Source organism: Magallana gigas, chromosome 7, assembly GCF_963853765.1.
Source record: "Magallana gigas chromosome 7, xbMagGiga1.1, whole genome shotgun sequence".
Taxonomy (NCBI): domain Eukaryota; kingdom Metazoa; phylum Mollusca; class Bivalvia; order Ostreida; family Ostreidae; genus Magallana; species Magallana gigas.
This window is the reverse complement of record NC_088859.1, coordinates 52,681,235-52,698,813: the sequence shown is the minus strand read 5'-3', so window position 1 is coordinate 52,698,813 and position 17,579 is coordinate 52,681,235. Positions and strand designations below refer to the sequence as shown.

The 17,579-nt window shown below is 33.7% G+C and overlaps 2 protein-coding genes across 5 annotated transcripts in view; both read right to left on the bottom strand.

Annotated features, from left to right (window-relative positions):
* Window positions 1-9,442: 9,442 nt before the first annotated feature.
* The window catches only part of LOC105335367 (SH2 domain-containing protein 4A), a 33,661-nt gene continuing 25,524 nt past the window's right edge, over window positions 9,443-17,579 (bottom strand). The window contains exons 7-9 of one of the 4 annotated variants that reach the window (XM_066065729.1): window positions 10,187-10,253; window positions 9,865-9,929; window positions 9,443-9,622 (exon numbers count right to left, since the gene is read on the bottom strand). The gene's annotated coding sequence lies outside the window, so the exon portion shown is untranslated. Of the gene's footprint in view, window positions 9,623-9,864; window positions 9,930-10,186; window positions 10,254-10,522; window positions 10,653-17,579 lie in introns of those variants that run through there. The other 3 variants (XM_066065730.1, XM_066065725.1, XM_066065726.1) reach the window with 3 other exon arrangements.
* LOC117684600 (SH2 domain-containing protein 4A-like) lies at window positions 11,419-16,201 on the bottom strand. The gene is made up of 4 exons (XM_066065735.1): window positions 15,711-16,201; window positions 14,238-14,310; window positions 12,894-13,050; window positions 11,419-12,406 (listed from the first exon to the last, which is right to left on the bottom strand). The coding sequence occupies exons 1-3, from the start codon at window positions 15,807-15,809 to the stop codon at window positions 12,959-12,961; spliced, it is 264 nt and encodes an 87-aa protein (XP_065921807.1). The 5' UTR covers window positions 15,810-16,201; the 3' UTR covers window positions 11,419-12,406; window positions 12,894-12,958.

Genomic DNA, 17,579 nt, shown 5'->3' with positions numbered 1-17,579 from the left:
ATGGAAAGACCTTGGCCAAAGCTGACAATGGACACCCCTGGGTGTGCCCTTCCTGTACTCAGCGTTCGGTAGCTCTCCTGGCCAAAATTTGTAAAGGCACAAATACAGTTTGGAAATATAGCATCATCCCTGGTTACCCCTACAGCTAAAATCCGAGGACGGAAAACGATAGATTTACGAGTCCCTGTAAATGTTTTTGTCTGAAGCTTACCTGAATGATGACTTTGATAAGGAGAAACAGTTAACCTTGTTGAATGGGGTCTTATTTTATACTTGTAATGCTTACTTTATGTATATGTAAGAAACACGATATCTTTACGAGTCCCTGCAAATCTTTTTGTCTGAAGCTTACCTCTGAGATGACTTCTAGATAATGGGATACAGTTATCATAGTTGACTGGTGTCATTTGCAATACCAGTAATGCTTACATTTGTGTATCTTTAAGAAATAAGAATCATTCTTCGAGTATTATGAGGTGATCAATATGAAGTAGCTTTACAACTGGGCGTTGTACCAAGAACAAAAATACTAATGGTTCGAAACTTATACTCTGTTTTAAAACGAAAACCCTGAAATATACAATAAGAGTATGCCTTGTAATATGCATAACATGATAATGATATAAACAATTTATACACAACAATTATACGATGTTCATAATTATATGAGTTATCGCTCATACCGTGACAAACAATTACTCCATCCATGTAATTTCTACACGTTCATATGCAACATTACTAAATGATATATTTATACATTTAGAGATCGATATATCATATATATGCATCTCCATAAAAACAACAATTTATAGATATATTTAGGTAACAAAATATTATATTACCTGATTGTGGATCAGGGTCCACTTCAAATAATTATGACAAATGCTGTTAATCAAGTCAGGATCCTGTTAAACATTATTATGTGCGTATAGAACACTATATTTGATAAATTCCAACAGATAATAATTTCTACGGAATTGATTGTACCCTTCGTGGACTCAACTATGTTGGTGAAACCAAAGGTTCACTGAACAAACGAATATCAGGTCACAGATTACAAATCAATAGCGGTGGTCAGCAGCTTTTATAGAAACATTTTAATTCCCCTGATCATTTTATTTTCTCTATGAAAGTTGAAATTCTAGAAAAAAGTTACCATCATACTAATAACCCATCGCTGAGTACGCAATTCCGTAGACAACAAGAAGAACTTTGGATAAGAAAACTAGGTACGGCCTTTCCGTATGGATGCAACGATAATGTTGAATTTCAAGTCCACAGTGTACCAATGTTTATGTAATGGGACTTTTTAACAACACCAAGAGACGTAGGCGTAGTCATGGACATCGGTCTTATAACAAACCAATTATACACGATGTTTCCTTTGATTCATTAGTACCCTATGTAAAATAAGAATTGGGTCTCTATTTCATTCGCACCAAACTTTACTCTGTCCCTTTGAAAGAGTTAAACAATCTTCTTGAAAAAGTCAAGGGAAAGCCGCTTTTTGACTTTTCTACACTGGAATACAGACTCGAATCCATGATTATGGATATTGCTAATCATCGGCTTTTTAAACCTACAAAAACACAGAAAATACTGCTCATGCACCGCGTTATTTTTTCAAACTGCAGTATGCCAACAAGGGAATCGATGTCGTAAATACTAACAATATTCTTAACCACAACAAAGTTCAGTCCTGCATTCCGCCATATTTCAAATCAAAGTCAATCCCTTGTATTTCTTAAAATTATACTTCAACCATTGCTTCCAATTTATTAATTATAAACAAACTTTACAAGATCTTAACATTGAACATTTGAAAGATAATCCTCCAAAGTGCTCATGTTCTTCTTCACCCTACAACTATAGTCCTGCCGGACACGTCATTACTGGTGATGTTAATCTAGTTAACAACGAAGACCTAAGATCACTTATTATGAGAGGACCAAAATTTAGGGAACCTAGATCCTTCACATGGCGTCGTAATTTTATACATATCATGAATTCTTTTGAAGATTACGACAAGCGATGGGCAAATCTGAAAAAGAAGACATTGATGCCTTGTCAGAGAGGGTTAAAAGCATCAGATGTACATTATGATCTCGTATTAAACGACCGAGAGATCAAATGAAAACCATATATCCTTCTGTTTTCAATACAACAGAAGTGAGAAAAGAACTAGACAGATTGCACGATCAGTATGTACTGGAACCTGCTGATAAGGCAAGTAACAACATTGTCTTTGGTTGTAAGGCACATTATATAAAATGTATTTTCAAACAACTAGGTTTTGATCCTACACATGGTAATCCTACTTGCACCAATAGCAGCCTTTCCAAGCAGGAATTACTTCAAAATCATAAATCAGTTATGGATATCTTTAATATCCCCAATAAACAAAATGAATTTGATTGACCTTATTTGTACTGGATTCCAAAGCTTCACAAAAGTCCCTACAGACAGAGATATATAGCAGGTTCCAGTAAATGTTCTACCAAACCTTTCTCTTTACTCCTTACTAAAATTCTTACAGTAGTGAAGGAGAAACTTCAAGAGTACTGTACAACAATATATTCCAGAAGTGATGTGAATCAGATGTGGATACTAAAAAACTCTAAAGAATTATTAGAAACCTTGAGGTCACAAAATCTTACCAAAATCAATAGCATCAAAACGTACGATTTTTCAACGCTTCATACAACCATTCCCCATGACAAATTAAAATCTAGGCTTTTTGATATCATCGACAGTTGTTTCTTCAATAAAAATGGAAGTCATAAAAATGCTCACCTGGTCATTGGAAATCTAAAAAATTATTTGTTAAAAAACCATTCTGATTGCACTCACAAGTACTCTGAAGTTGATATAAAATGATGCTGGAGTTTCTGATAGACAACATCTACAGTAAAACACGGTTATAGCGAACACGCTTATAATGAATTGACGCTTACAGCGAAGGGAATTTCATTCCCCAAGTCTCTATTTCATGTTGTAAACTTGATGGATATAACGAATTACGCTTATAACGAAGTTAAATTGGCCGTCCCTGGGACTTCGTTATAAGCGTGTTTTACTGTATGTAGTTTTGGAAATCAAGTCTTCCAACAATCTGTTGAAATTCCCATGGGTACAAATTGTGCCCCATTGTTAGCAGACCCATTTTTGTATTTTTATGAAGCAGGATTTATTAAAAAACTTGTACGTGGAAAAAATAAATCACTCGCTGTGGCCTTCAACTCAACATTCAGGTATATCGACGACGTATTATCAATCAACAATTGCTATTTCCATAATTACGTCGACTCGATATATCTCAGTGGATACCACTGAGCCTGCGTCATCTGTTTTATATTTGGATATTTTACTGGAAATGGACATTGACGGTAACCTAACAACAAAACTTTTTGATATACGCGATGACTTCAATTTTTCTATACTCAACTTTCCTTACTTATGTAGCAATATACCTTCATCACCTGTATATGGTGTTTTTGTCTCTGAGTTAATTCGATACACAAGGGCTTGCTCTTTGTATGAACAGTTTCTATGGCGAAGCAAGCTACTGACAAATAAGTTGATAAAACAGGACTATCAACAGTCTCGTTTGAAGTAATCTTTTCTTTAGTTCTAAGGTCAATACAACTACCTTTTCAGCAAATACAATCTTCCACTGGGTCGCATGCTGACTGACGTTTTTCATACTAATTGTTAGACCATAATTAAAACCCTATTTGTCTACGGACTTAATCGGTTTTTTCCGATTACGACACAAAGTACATGGCGGGTGTGATCGGTTAGCTGAGGATGTTCACTCCTCCTAGGCACCTGATCCTACCTCCAATATAATGGAGGTCCGTGTGGGCTCAAGGTTTGTATTTTGACCATCACAAACAAACCATCAACGTTTCGTTTTTTTTTCCTTTTTTGACATTTACCTTGATAATGACATGCTTAATTGTGACAAGGAGCACACAGCGGGTGCAACCGGTCAGCAGAGGATGCTCACTCCTCCTAGGTACTTAATCCTACCTTTATCTTTTTGGAGGTCCGTGTGCTCTGCTTTGGATTCGTATTTCGTTTTATGGATTTTTGAGATGTTTGACGGTTTGTTATTGTCTTTTTTTATTTCATTATCTGCTTTTAAACTTTGCATTCTCACTGAATAGGGTTTATGTAAAAACTATAGGCAATCAAAAATATTACGCTATTTAATTAGAGTTTAACTGTGAATTAAGAAGTAAAAGAACTTACAGTATGAAGTCATGTCAGAAGTCGTATTGAGTTGTATATCTCAGTCCACCTCTCCAGAGCTCGACAGAAAACTACCTGCTAAGCACCGCGGTAAAATTCCCCCAGCCAATCAACAACCAGAATTAAATATAGAACTGACCATTTGCTAATTTTAACTTTAAGGAATAACAGGTATAACACAACTTTTTAATATGAATGATCTTATTGTTGTAATGATAAACGTAAATTTGTATAGCTAAAATAAAACAAGAGGCCCAGGGGCCACATCGCTCACCTGAGCAACAATTGCCTTAATTCTGATCAAATTAGCATTACAGTATCAAAATATCTTGACAACTGAGTACCGGTACAGTAGATCTTGCTAAAAAAAAATTGAAAATCTGCCAATTTTTATTCACCTCTTATTTTTTGGTAAATACCAAGCCCCTTTTGTTGTTGTACCTGTAAGAAGATTTTTCTCTATTCCTAACCCCCCCCCCTCCCCATTTCGTGGCCCCACTATTCTCTAGGGAATCATGGTTTCATCAAACTTAAATCTACCTTTAATCTCATAACGTGTGCTTTCACACTAAGTACTGAGTTTTGGACCGAAAACTTTCCCCAGAATATTTTTAAAGATTGTAAAACTTGATCCCCCAATTGTGGCCCCACCCTAACCCCGGGGACCATGATTTGAACAAACTTGAATCAACACTTCCTGAGGATGCTTCCATTTTAATTTGAGTTTTTCTGGCCTAATAGTTTTTGAGAAGAAGATTTTTAAAGATTTTCTCTATATATTCCTATGTAAAACTTGATCCCCCAATTATGGCCCCACCCTACCCCCGGGGACCATGATTTGAACAAACTTGAATCTACACTTCCTGAGGATGCTTCCATTTTAATTTGAGCTTTTCTGGCCTAATAGTTTTTAAAAGGAATTTTTTTAAAGATTTTTTCTATAGATTCCTATGTAAAACTTGATCCCCCAATTGTGGCCCCACCCTACTCCCGGGGACCATGATTTGAACAAACTTGAATCTACACTTCCTAAAGATGCTTCCATTTTAATTTGAGCTTTTCTGGCCAAATAGTTTTTGAGAAGAAGATTTTTAAAAGATTTTCTCTATATATTCCTATGTAAAACTTGATCCCCCAATTGTGGCCCCACCTACCCCCGGGGACCATGATTTGAACAAACTTGAAGCTACACTACATGAGGATGCTCCCATTTTAATTTGAGTCTTTCTGGCCTAATAGTTTAATGAGGAGAAGATTTTTAAAGATTTTCTCTATATATTCCTATGTAAAACTTGATCCCCCAAGTGTGGCCCCACCCTACCTCCGGGGACCATGATTTGAACAAATTTGAATCAACACTTCCTTAGGATGCTTCCATTTTAATTTGAGCTTTTCTGGCCTAATAGTGTTTAAAAGAAATTTTTTAAAAGATGTTCTCTATATATTCCTATGTAAAACTTGATCCCCCAATTGTGGCCCCACCCTACCCCCGGGGACCATGATTTGAACAAAATTGAATCTACACTTCCTGAGGATGCTTCCATTTTAATTTGAGCTTTTCTGGCCTAATAATTTTTGAGAAGAAGATTTTTAAAGATTTCTCTATATATTCCTATGTAAAATTTGAACCCCCAATTGTGGCCCCACCCTACCCCTGGGGACCATGATTTGAACAAACTTGTATCTACACTACATGAGGATGCTTCCACTCAAAGTTGAGCTTTTCTGGCCTAATAGTTTTTGAGAAGAAGACTTTTAAAGATTTTCTCTATATATTCCTATGTAAAAATTGATCCCCCAATTGTGGCCCCACCCTACCCCCGGGGACCATGATTTGAATCAACTTGAATCTACACTACCTGATGATGCCTCCACACAAGTTTAAGCTTTACCGGCCTAATAGTTTTTGAGAAGAAGATTTTTGAAAAATACCAACAAATTTTCAATAATTCTTAATTATCTCCCCTTTTAAAAGGGCGTGACCCTTCATTTGAACAAACTTGAATCCCCTTTACCTAGTGGTGCTTTGTGCCAAATTTGGTTGAAATCTGCCCAGTGGTTCTTGAGAAGAAGATGAAAATGTGAAAAGTTTACGACGACGACGACGACGATAACGACAACGACGACAGACAACGGACAAATTGTGATCAGAAAAGCTCACTTGAGCCTTTGGCTCAGGTGAGCTAAAAAGGCCTAAAATACTAGTATGTACAAAATTCAACACTATCATAATTATGGCTTGAAGGGCTTTATGATAGATTGGATCACGCCACAACCGTAATGCCTCACAATACTCAAAGAATGATATTTTATTACTTATTCATGTATTTAAATGATGTTTGGCAATTGTACGATCAAATATTACACCACATTGACATTTTTACGTTATATTTATTTTATATAAGCAAACCCCGCTTACAACGGTATAGAATACGTCATTTGCGTTATTTATGAAAATATTGAACAATACATTACAAATTAAATTTGAATCGTTATCACAGACAAAGACGCTGAAAAATGTAGATACAAACCTTTAAATGCTTCTTTGGTGAGATTAATTAAGTTAGCGTTTCTAACTTATAAGCAAAAACAAGATGCTTTTATGCAACATTATACGTTAAAATTGTGAATTCAGCCAACTTTTTAAAAAGAAAACCCTGATTTTAACATGATTAAAAATATCAACATCAGTTAAAAGGTCCATAACTATGTATAAAGTCGTATGTTATGGACCCCCTGATATTATCCTCTCAAAAAATTCTTTTGAAACGAAAATTAGAAGTGTGATTTTTTTTTATTTGCAAAACTAAAAAAAAATAAAAGAATAAAATAGGTATTTTTCCAGCATAACGTTCATTTATCCAAAATCTTGGTTTTTCATTGTAAAATTCCATTATTGCAAGGAATGATTATAAAAAGAGCACGTTGCTACGATGTTGTAGGCGTTGCTTTGACACCAATCAACACTGTAACAATGGGAAACATCTGTTATAGTGATGTACTACGTCCATCTTTCCACTGAGAAAAAAAAAGAAGTTAAAGTTTTAGTGTAATAAATTAAAAATAAACAAGATGTGTTTGTAAATCTTAAATAAGTTCCCTTTCTACAACCAATTGACAACGCTTTATTATCAATCCTGAAGACATTTGCCCTGAATGATATTAAACCATGCTCTGTATGACTGTCAAAAAGGTGTATCTAAAGATATTGGTGAGATATAGGTCAAGCAATGTAAATAAAAGATTTCTCGATATTTTTGTGACCAAATGAATATTCTGAATATATACTGACAAACAGTAGATAATCAGTCTACCCTTTGATTCAAAGTAAACGTCGATATGATTTTGAATTTCCACCAAAAATGACAAATATGGAAATTTTCAATTTTTTTTTTATTTTCTTTATTGTATATTCACTTTCTCTGGAAAGTACTTTCAATTACTACTAATAACAGGTGTGTTATTACCTGTAGTATGTGAATTGACCACCACATGGTAATCTATGTGCAAAAAGACAGTTGGGATATAAACTACAGGTATGTTATTAACCTGAATCATCCATTACATGGTAACCATTGTACATCGTGGCTGTCAGATTACTTATTCAAAATGTGTTATTACCTGAGATATGTTCAGTGTCCACAGCATGGTAACCATTGTACATCGTGGCTGTTAGATCACTTATTTCAGGTGTGTTATTACCTGAGATATGTTCAGTGTCCACAGCATGGTAACCATTGTACATCGTGGCTGTTAGATCACTTATTTCAGGTGTGTTATTACCTGAGATATGTTCAGTGTCCACAGCATGGTAACCATTGTACATCGTGGCTGTTAGATCACTTATTCCAGGTGTGTTATTACCTGAGATATGTTCAGTGTCCACCACATTGTAACCATTGTACACTGTTGCCGTCGAAACACTAATTACAGGTGTGTTATTACCTGAGGCGTATTTAGTGTCCACCACTTTATTTTGTGTTGCACCGTGTTGAAAAACGAACGAGAAAAGTATTTACCAAAATTTTTATCTTTATAGACCAAATGTTGTCGATTGCTTATTAAGCATGTTATGTAAATTTATCAGTATTGTTATCGAGAATGCTTTTAATTCCTATATATTTACATCCACCAAGTATTATTCTTTCGATTTCTTACGGACACTTGTAGTTAATTCATAGCTCTATAGAAACAGACTGAAATCTACACGCCCCGTTTATCGATTGGTAGAAATCTACAGCGGCTGAAACTGACAAGAAAATGACAGGACAGATATTGACACGCCCTGTTTATCGATTGGACCAAACCTACAACGTAACGACCTAGGAAAAATCACAGATTGCACAAAATAATCATGACGATGTCAGAATCAAAGTCTCACAGGAGACGATTTGGCTGTTTCTTTTAGCTAACTTACTTACATACATTAACAGTAATTTAGTAAATATTACTTACTTTTCATAATCAATTTATCAATTTGCTAAAAGAAAGATGTTATTATAAACAATAAAATACTTTCTTTGATGATTCATTAGGGTTTTGAAGGTAAATAATAACATAAGTGTTTTTTCTGCAATGTCGCTACCTTCATATCCCGAAAAAAACACCAAAAAAAGCATTTTATTGTTTAAATATTTATTTACATAAAAAATGTACATTTATACTTCATATATATTTTGTACAGAACCATTATAATTGTTTATTTTTCCTCTACTTACCCATAAAGTGTAAATTGCGTATATATGTTTGTAATATTTTCTATGTTGTAAACTACAACTAAAGAGAAAAAATAAATTATTCAAACCACATGGTAACCATTGTACACTGTGGGCAGCAGAACACTAATTACAGATGTATTATGACCTAGAATATGTAAAGTTTACCCCACATCATACTTGCCTTTTTCAAGTGACCAGTATATGTATTGTAACGTGTATAGTAATTGTATATGTCTATGAGTTGCACAGCTGTTGACCAAAAAACAATACACTATCATAGCTCTTGTACATAGTAGCCGACATGACACTAATTACAGGTGTGTTATTACCTGAGATATGTTCAGTATCCACCACATGGTAACTATTGTACATAGTGGCCGTCATAACACTAATTACAGGTGTGTTATTACCTGAGATATGTTCAGTGTCCACCACATGGTAACCATTGTACATTGTGCTCATCATAACACTGATTACAGGTGTATTATTACCTGAGATATATTTTGTGTCCACCACATGGTAACCATTGTACATCGTGGCTGTGTGTGACCAGGGTGCCAATTGACCCTACAGATGTCCCGCCTAAATGTGTGTCTGCCAGTGGATGCTTCATCTGTCTGCTGTTCCACACAAGGAGGTGCTCATCATAGCTACAACACAAACAAACCTCTAAATATTAACATGTCTCATCATAGCTACAACACAAACAAACCTCTATATATTAACATGTCTCATCAACAATGCATGCAGTCTTATGTTTGAATTGTTGCTAAAAAGGAGAGAGAAAACTATTTGTAGACATTTAAATGATAATTTGTGATACACATATTTAGGACATGAAAAAACATTTTATTTATTCAAATATTTATGATGTATGAAGGATAATTCTTACCTCCCTGTAAAAGCAGATGGTCTCTGATTGGACAATACTAAATACTGCACACGCCCATTACATGTCTTCATTATATCAAAATATTGACATTAAAAATCAGTAACATTATAATAGACATAATTTTTATGTTTGTTTAAAAATTAAATACAAATTTTCCTTACATGGATTTATATTTTTACAAAATCTTGCAAAATTACAAAACTTACTATGTCAAACATGTATTTGTTAAAACTATTATATGTAAATCATTGAATTATTTTGCTGATATCTGAATGTAGAGTAGTATGTTCCTTCATAGCTAGAACGTTATAAATAGACCTACCTTTTACTGAAGAATATTGGAATAGAAGACTTTTTTCATGCTCAAGCCCTTTAGTTAACAATCAAACCTACAGATTTATATAAAAAGGTTTCTTAAGTAATTGTATTGAACAAAACATACGCTGCAGAAAAATCAGTTACAGTACAATATCTTAGATTCAAAACAGTAAAAATTCAACTCCATGCAAATCAAGAAGGTTGATATCTTGACAAGAACAATTTAAGACAGATAAAAACATCCTGTAAAATCATTGAAGTGTGGGTGATTTTGGACTATTAACAATTTTAGATATTTGTGTAAATACACCAACCTGTGCAGGCAGCATTGGTGTCCTAGTAATTGAAACTGTGATCCAGACCTTAATATTATGAACTTTCAAGGATGAAACAGGAATGGGCTCCCCTGAGGTCAGCTGGTTAACTTGTACACAACCATCGGATGAGGAGGTAGTCAACATTTGGTGGTGCTACGGAGGAAGCAAAGCGGTCAAGGTAACAAAGGTATAGTCCACTCTTAACAAGCGTTCTGATTTTGTCTATGACATTTTATTTAGAATTCTACAAAAATTATTTTCCTCTTTACAGGAGATTTTCAGGATAGAAATAAAGTTACTCATTGAATTATGCATCTATATGATATTTTTATAAAAGTGAGTCATGTTTCTCTCATAGGTACAATTCAAATCATGAATATTTTAAAATTATTTTCATCAATCCCGGCTTGTGTCCTAACAGTGTATGTAATTTGATACGTATCAATTTTTCAAGTAACGCAGATTGTGTGTTACCATGCAGAGAAAAACAACTATGTGACTTCGTTGAAAAAGCAATGTGACGATAATGAAGTTAATAAAAAATTAAAAACAAAATATGACTTGTCGTTTTATCACAGAAAAAGACATTTGAAATGTAACTATTGTTAAAAAAGTCTTATTTTTATTTTCAAAGTTTACTGTATGCATTAATTGTGATCGATCAAAATTTTTCTCTACATTGAAAACACAAAATATACCAACAAAGGTAAAATCTCTAAAAAGCCGTCATTAGTTTCTTACATGTAAAAATTATCACTTTCTTCTAATATGCAAACAGATCAACAATAGGAAAATTTTAATATTGCTAGACCATAGTGTACATATTGTTGTGAATTATTTCCATGGCATTGATTAATATTTAAAAGGTGTAATACATTCTCCAAAAGAATATATATCAACCAAATAAATCATGTTTTTATCAGTAATACACGCTGTTTATTGATTCCTGACATGTACACACAGATATACCTGATCTGATTCAGATGAAACTTGGTAGGTTGGCTTCTGGCAACCTTTTACAAATGTACTTGGAGTGTACATGTACTTGAAATGGGCATTTTAAATTTGAATCATCCGACAAATAGACATTTATGGTTGCAAAAGAAAGTCAAAACTCAATGTTAAATATTCACATTAAGTGTATTTTTTTCGTTAAAATAAAATATAAAAAATGAAATATTAAGTTTCATTCAATGCAAAAAATTGAATCACACCGAATATAATACATGTTCATGTAGTGTAGACTTATTAACTTGGATGAGGATTATGACCTTACTATCAATCTTATTGAAGATATGGACATTTGAAATCCTTGACTCCAACTATGACATTGACATTGCTTAATGATATATCAGAAAGCCAAAGCTTAAATATAGGCTAAAATCAAATAGTACATGAAACTTCTGATTCGTCTGACCAACTCAAAACAAAAATTTCATTACAATAACTTTTCATATGAGTGTACATGTTATTGATAAACTTTTAACAAGTTAAAACTACAAAATAAGAATTTAAATTTAAATATCAATGAAATCTTAAACAACCCATTTTAAACAAAGAATTAAAACTACACAAATGACATAATATGTAGGTCTTTTGACTCTAGACCAAAAAAACCTTAGTATGATGTTTACGAGGCATTCAAATTTTCCAAGGTAAATTGTTTTTGCAGCGTTTGACATTTGCATAAAATCAGTAAGGAGTCAAGATTTGTTGCATTATTTACACAATCAAACACTAAACTCCAAACGTCATACAATGTCAGGACCGTTCAGCAGAAAATGCTCATTCCTTCATGGCACCTGATCCTACCTCTAATTTTTGTAGAGGTCCATGTTTGCTCTGCTCCTGTTTTGCATTTTTTCTTTGGACTTTGGAACATTTTTTATTATCACCACATTTCATTTCTAAAATACAATTCATACTTTTAAAATTAAAACATAAAGGGTTTGGTTGCAAATGGTAAAAACATCTCTTACATTTCTACTCTGAAGCCACTCCCAAAAGCAAAGGTGATGATGAGTCTTTGTATCACAAAAACACACTTATGTTTTACGAACCCCATCACCAAGACTCAGTAAGTCATTATTGATCTCACTTTATCTCACCTGATCTCCTCGATCTCGCACTCGGCCTCCTTGAGTGCCCTCTCCTGGATCTCTAACTCGATCATCTCTTCTATAAAGATGTCGTTTTTGTGATCCCCATCACCCAGACCCTTTTTTTTATTACAGATCTCACTATACCTCAACTGATCTTTTGATCTCATACTTGGCCTCCTTAGATTAACTTTCCTGGATCTCTAACTTGATCATTTCTTCTATAGATTTGTCAATTTTGTGTTTTCCCACTACAAGGACTCAATATGTAATTACTGATTTTCCTATATCTCACCTGATCTCCTCGATCTCACGCTCGGCCTCCTTGAGTGCCCTCTCCTGGATCTCTAACTCGATCTTTTACTCTATAGACCTGTCGTTTTTGTGTTCTCCCATCACCCAGACCAACTCCCTGCCATTCTTGCCCAACAGGAAGTCCACGTTCTTTCTACCTACTCAACAAATCAAACACATTAATAACAAAGCTAAGATGAAATAAATGGGAAAAGTGACAAGAATAAAACATACATGTATGACATCCAGAATCATATCCACCTCAAACAAATCCAAAAAAAGACGCACAAATACACAAAGAACTTGGAAGATAGCTACCATCTGTGCATGTTCCTTGAATTTTATCTATGACATATAAATGAACTATTAAGTGACTTGATTGTTTAGATCAATTACGGGGCCTGAAGTTGTCTCCCTTCAAATAAAGGAAGTTTGTATCTGCAATTGTTCCACAGTCCACATCATGTTTAAAACAGCGCGGAAAAATAAATTAATCTTTAAGCAATGCTGTGTCTAAAAATTAAAGCCATCATTTGGATCATATAAATCCGAAAGAACATTAAAGATTGTGATAGCTTAATTTTCATTCAGGTTTAATGGTACCCCTTCACCGTCAATTTTAATGCAACAATCTTGTGAAATATAATCTTAATTATAGCTTAACTTGAAAATTTAGAAATAATGACCTTTATGAACCTTTAAAACATTATAAATCCTACAAAAAGGCTATGTCGACTGAAATGAAGTTATTGTAAGCTCCTAACCAAATTATGATATTTTTTGCTTTATCAAATAGGTTCTCTTCCTTTATTACATTTTACTTCATAATTAATTCTTATTAATACAGATATATATTTTCCTGAGTATCATTAGAGAGTTCATTCACTTAAAGATAGATTGCTATGAGTTCTCCAATCAGCCACTAATTACTTGCACATACACACTTAAAGCATTAATTATCTGTAAGACCATTGATGGTCTAAAATCAGGAAGTACTGACGTTAGTGAAATCAGTTTAATTAAATGAGAGTGTCACTGTGACACTCAGAACAAGGTGTTAAAGTCAATACCTTGACCCCAGGGAACCGCCACATTAACCTGTAATTAGGGCAGGAAGCCATTAAAACCGACCACCCTCTCTGTTAAGGTGGAAAGAAATACTCTAACTTTATCATCAACATATCTCACAATTTCTACATTGAAATCTTTAGAATAGTATGATGACAAACTTGGAGGATTGGTTTGTACCGAAACAATTAAAACGGTAATTTCAGTAATTAACAACAGTATAACGGCCAGCGTAACTGTACAACACATAGCATACAACCGTTGTGTTACGGCATACCTTTCTTGGGTTTCCTTGGAATCCAGTCATCTTGATTCTTCTTCTCAAACTCATTGTACCTCCGGACTTGTTCCTGGGTTAAAAGATAGGAAAACATTTGTCAGATTCAATCAACTCACATTAAAAACATTTAATTAATTCTGCGTTTATCAAGATTGATAAAAAATAATCAGTTAAAAGGACTTGGACACGATTTGATTTTTCCATTTTCAATGTTAATACTGATAAATATAGAAGTTTATAATGCTTTGTCAAAATTTGAAAGTCAAATATTAAGTTATAGCCAAGATACCAAGTTCATAATTCTTTGATTTGTAAACAAAGTCCGAATGTTGTCATTTTTACATATGTGTTGTAACGGTGCAAGTTTCAATCAAATGTATCTTTCTTTTGTTGATAATACATGTAGTATTTATGAAGATACTGAATTAGTTTAAATTGTTGTCATTTTTTCAAAGAAAACTGCTCTCTGCTAAAACCACTAATTAGTCTAATTTAATGAAATACAGAGCCAAATGTAATACATTTATGGTATATTGATTTCAAATGAACATAAAATGTAATACATTTACAGTATATTGATTTCAATTGAACATAAAATGTAATACATTTACAGTATATTGATTTCAATTGAACATAAAATGTAATACATTTTATACGGTATATTGATTTCAATTGAACATAAAATGTTAAAGGAACATCACCAACCTGCTGTTTACAGACAAACTATGGCCTTCTGTATGATATACATGTATAACTGTATGTGGTACTGACAATATTAAGGTTTATTATACTTTCATGTTAAATACCGAAATCTGATTGGTTTAGACGCAGTAGGTAATCCGTTCCATTTCCGTACGTTCTGACAGCGTTAGCAACACCCTTGGCAACGGGTAACACAACGAATTTTATGCACATACATTATGTGCGAACGGTTTGCCATAGAATTCACTTCATTTCTACATGTATATAAAAGCAGTAAAATTTTCTTTAAGATGAGGCATTCAGTATAATAAAATAAATAGTGCCTGTTTGGGAGGGTAACGGTTGAAACTGACACCCCTCGAAAACCATTGTCAACCGACGCGAGGCAGAGGTTGACAATGGTTTTCTCAGGGTGTCAATTTCAACCGTTACCATCCCAAACAGGCACTATTTATATAATATCAAACACCTCCCATATCTTGACAAACAGTATGGCCTTCTGTATAATGTACATGAATAACTCTACATGTATGTGATTTAGACAATATTAAGGTACATCACCCACCTCCCAAATCTTGACAAACATTATGGCCTTCTGTATGATGTACATGTATGACTATATGTGTATAACTGTATGTAGTATAGACAATAATAAGGTACATCACCCACCTCCCAAATCTTGACAAACAGTATGGCCTTCTGTATGATGTATATGTATGACTATATGTGTATAACTGTTTGTGGTACAGATTAAGGTACATCACCCACCTCCCGAATCTTGACAAACAGTATGGCCTTCTGTTCGTCCGACAGCTCTGACAGGAGGTCAGGGTCGACGGTCATCGTCTGGAAAATCTGCTGTAACATGGTGGACTCGTACTGACCTGTAACCCACAAACAAACCAAAAATAATTAACAGTTTGATTTAATGATGAATTTTCGTTAATTTGAAAGCATTACAATGAAATATTAACTGTACTTGTTAGAGTAAATAAAACACTGCACATCAAGAATAATATTTGCCAATAAAAAACACTTTCAAACTCATAATTAAATTTTATTCAATACTGTTGAATACATCTGGTTTAAAAACTTGTGACACCATTAACACAATTCTTTTAAATGAAGAATTTTATTACTTTGATATCAATACAATGAAAATTTCACTACAAATTTTACATTTTTACCAACTCTACAAATTTAACACTTTACCACGTTTACAGACTTTCTCTCATATTACCTCTAGATCAAATGGAATCCAGGGTAAGTTAAAGGCAATAGATCTATTTTTATGTTTTCTCTGATTTAGAAATGCACAAGGAAATAGTATGTTTAAGAAATAAAGTACGAGTTTTCGTGAATGTTGCAGAATAACCTCCGAGGTCGAGAAATGTTGTTTTGAAATATAAAAGCCGAGGCGTTAGCCGAGGCTTTTATATTTCAAACAACATTTCGAGACCGAGGAGGTTATCCTGCAACATTCACGATAACAAGAACTTTATTTCTATTCTACTAACAGCCCAGTATTTCTACGGATCGTTTCTCCTATAGAGAGACGATCTAGGTCATTTTGACGGCTGTTCCGTGTAACCCCAATGGTTTTGTTGGTAATGTTTACATGTGTATCGATCAAAGGAATCACATGCAGACGACAGAAATTTCTTTGGTTTTTTAATACTCTTATCTTATTTATAAAATATCTTTGAATCATGTTCCTAATATTATAAAGGCAATTTAATACGATTATTACTACTACACGATATATATTTTATGTAAAAACATGCAGTGAAAAAATGCTAGGGAGGTGCTAGGAACAGCCGCCTTGATCTCTTAAAAATAAACATTTGAGGCAATACACATCGTTTTGACTGGAACTAACACGTGAAACTGACATGGTTTTAAAACTTTTTACGGTTTGAAGTTGTACTTTCATAGTCAGTGCGAGACAAATAGGTATTTCTGATCTGATAATTTACTGATGACGTTCGTGGTATATTGGAGAATAATGTCCGCGGCATCTCTTTGATCTCGGCAATAACTGTAGTAGAATGATAAATACTTTACTAGATTCAAGAATGTTTGAGTGTTCACAAACAACTTCCTCATAATAATCATTGGCCATACTTCAGTTGTAACGCTTTCTACCTCACGGTCGCTCCGTTAGATTAATGTTCATTGAGACTTTCAGAGTGTGAGAGACAACTTTACAAAGGATTTCAATTCTAAAAATCACTGATATGTATTTTACGTTTAATGTCTCTGTCCTAAAAATTTCAAAATACATGTTTATCTACATACTTTAAATTACCTTCCACAGATGTCCGGTAATAAGTTATAATAAAGCTATTTCTCTGAATTAATTAATTCTAAGTTTCTAACTCTTTCTTCCTCTTCCTTAGATTATGGACTTAATTGGCCAACATTTAAATAAAAACAAATGAACCGCTGATTTAACGGTTTTACATCTTTTACATGATGTTGTATGTAATTTCAATTCTCTTGGTACAAGACAGATTCAATTGATTCACAGATGAACATATAATGGTGGTTTAAGATAACGAGGAGATCATATATATATATATATATATATATAGTGAATTCACTTCCACTGGGAGTTGGATTATTACGATGACCTGA

Excerpts from the sequence above, each read along its gene's own strand:
- LOC117684600 (XM_066065735.1), bottom strand. The coding sequence starts at position 15,809 with ATGTTACAGCAGATTTTCCAGACGATGACCGTCGACCCTGACCTCCTG. Across the intron at positions 14,311-15,710 it reads TGTTTGTCAAGATTCGGGAG|GAACAAGTCCGGAGGTACAA; the intron begins GTGGGTGATGTA and ends CTTTTAACCCAG. Across the intron at positions 13,051-14,237 it reads TCCAAGGAAACCCAAGAAAG|GTAGAAAGAACGTGGACTTC; the intron begins GTATGCCGTAAC and ends TTTGTTGAGTAG.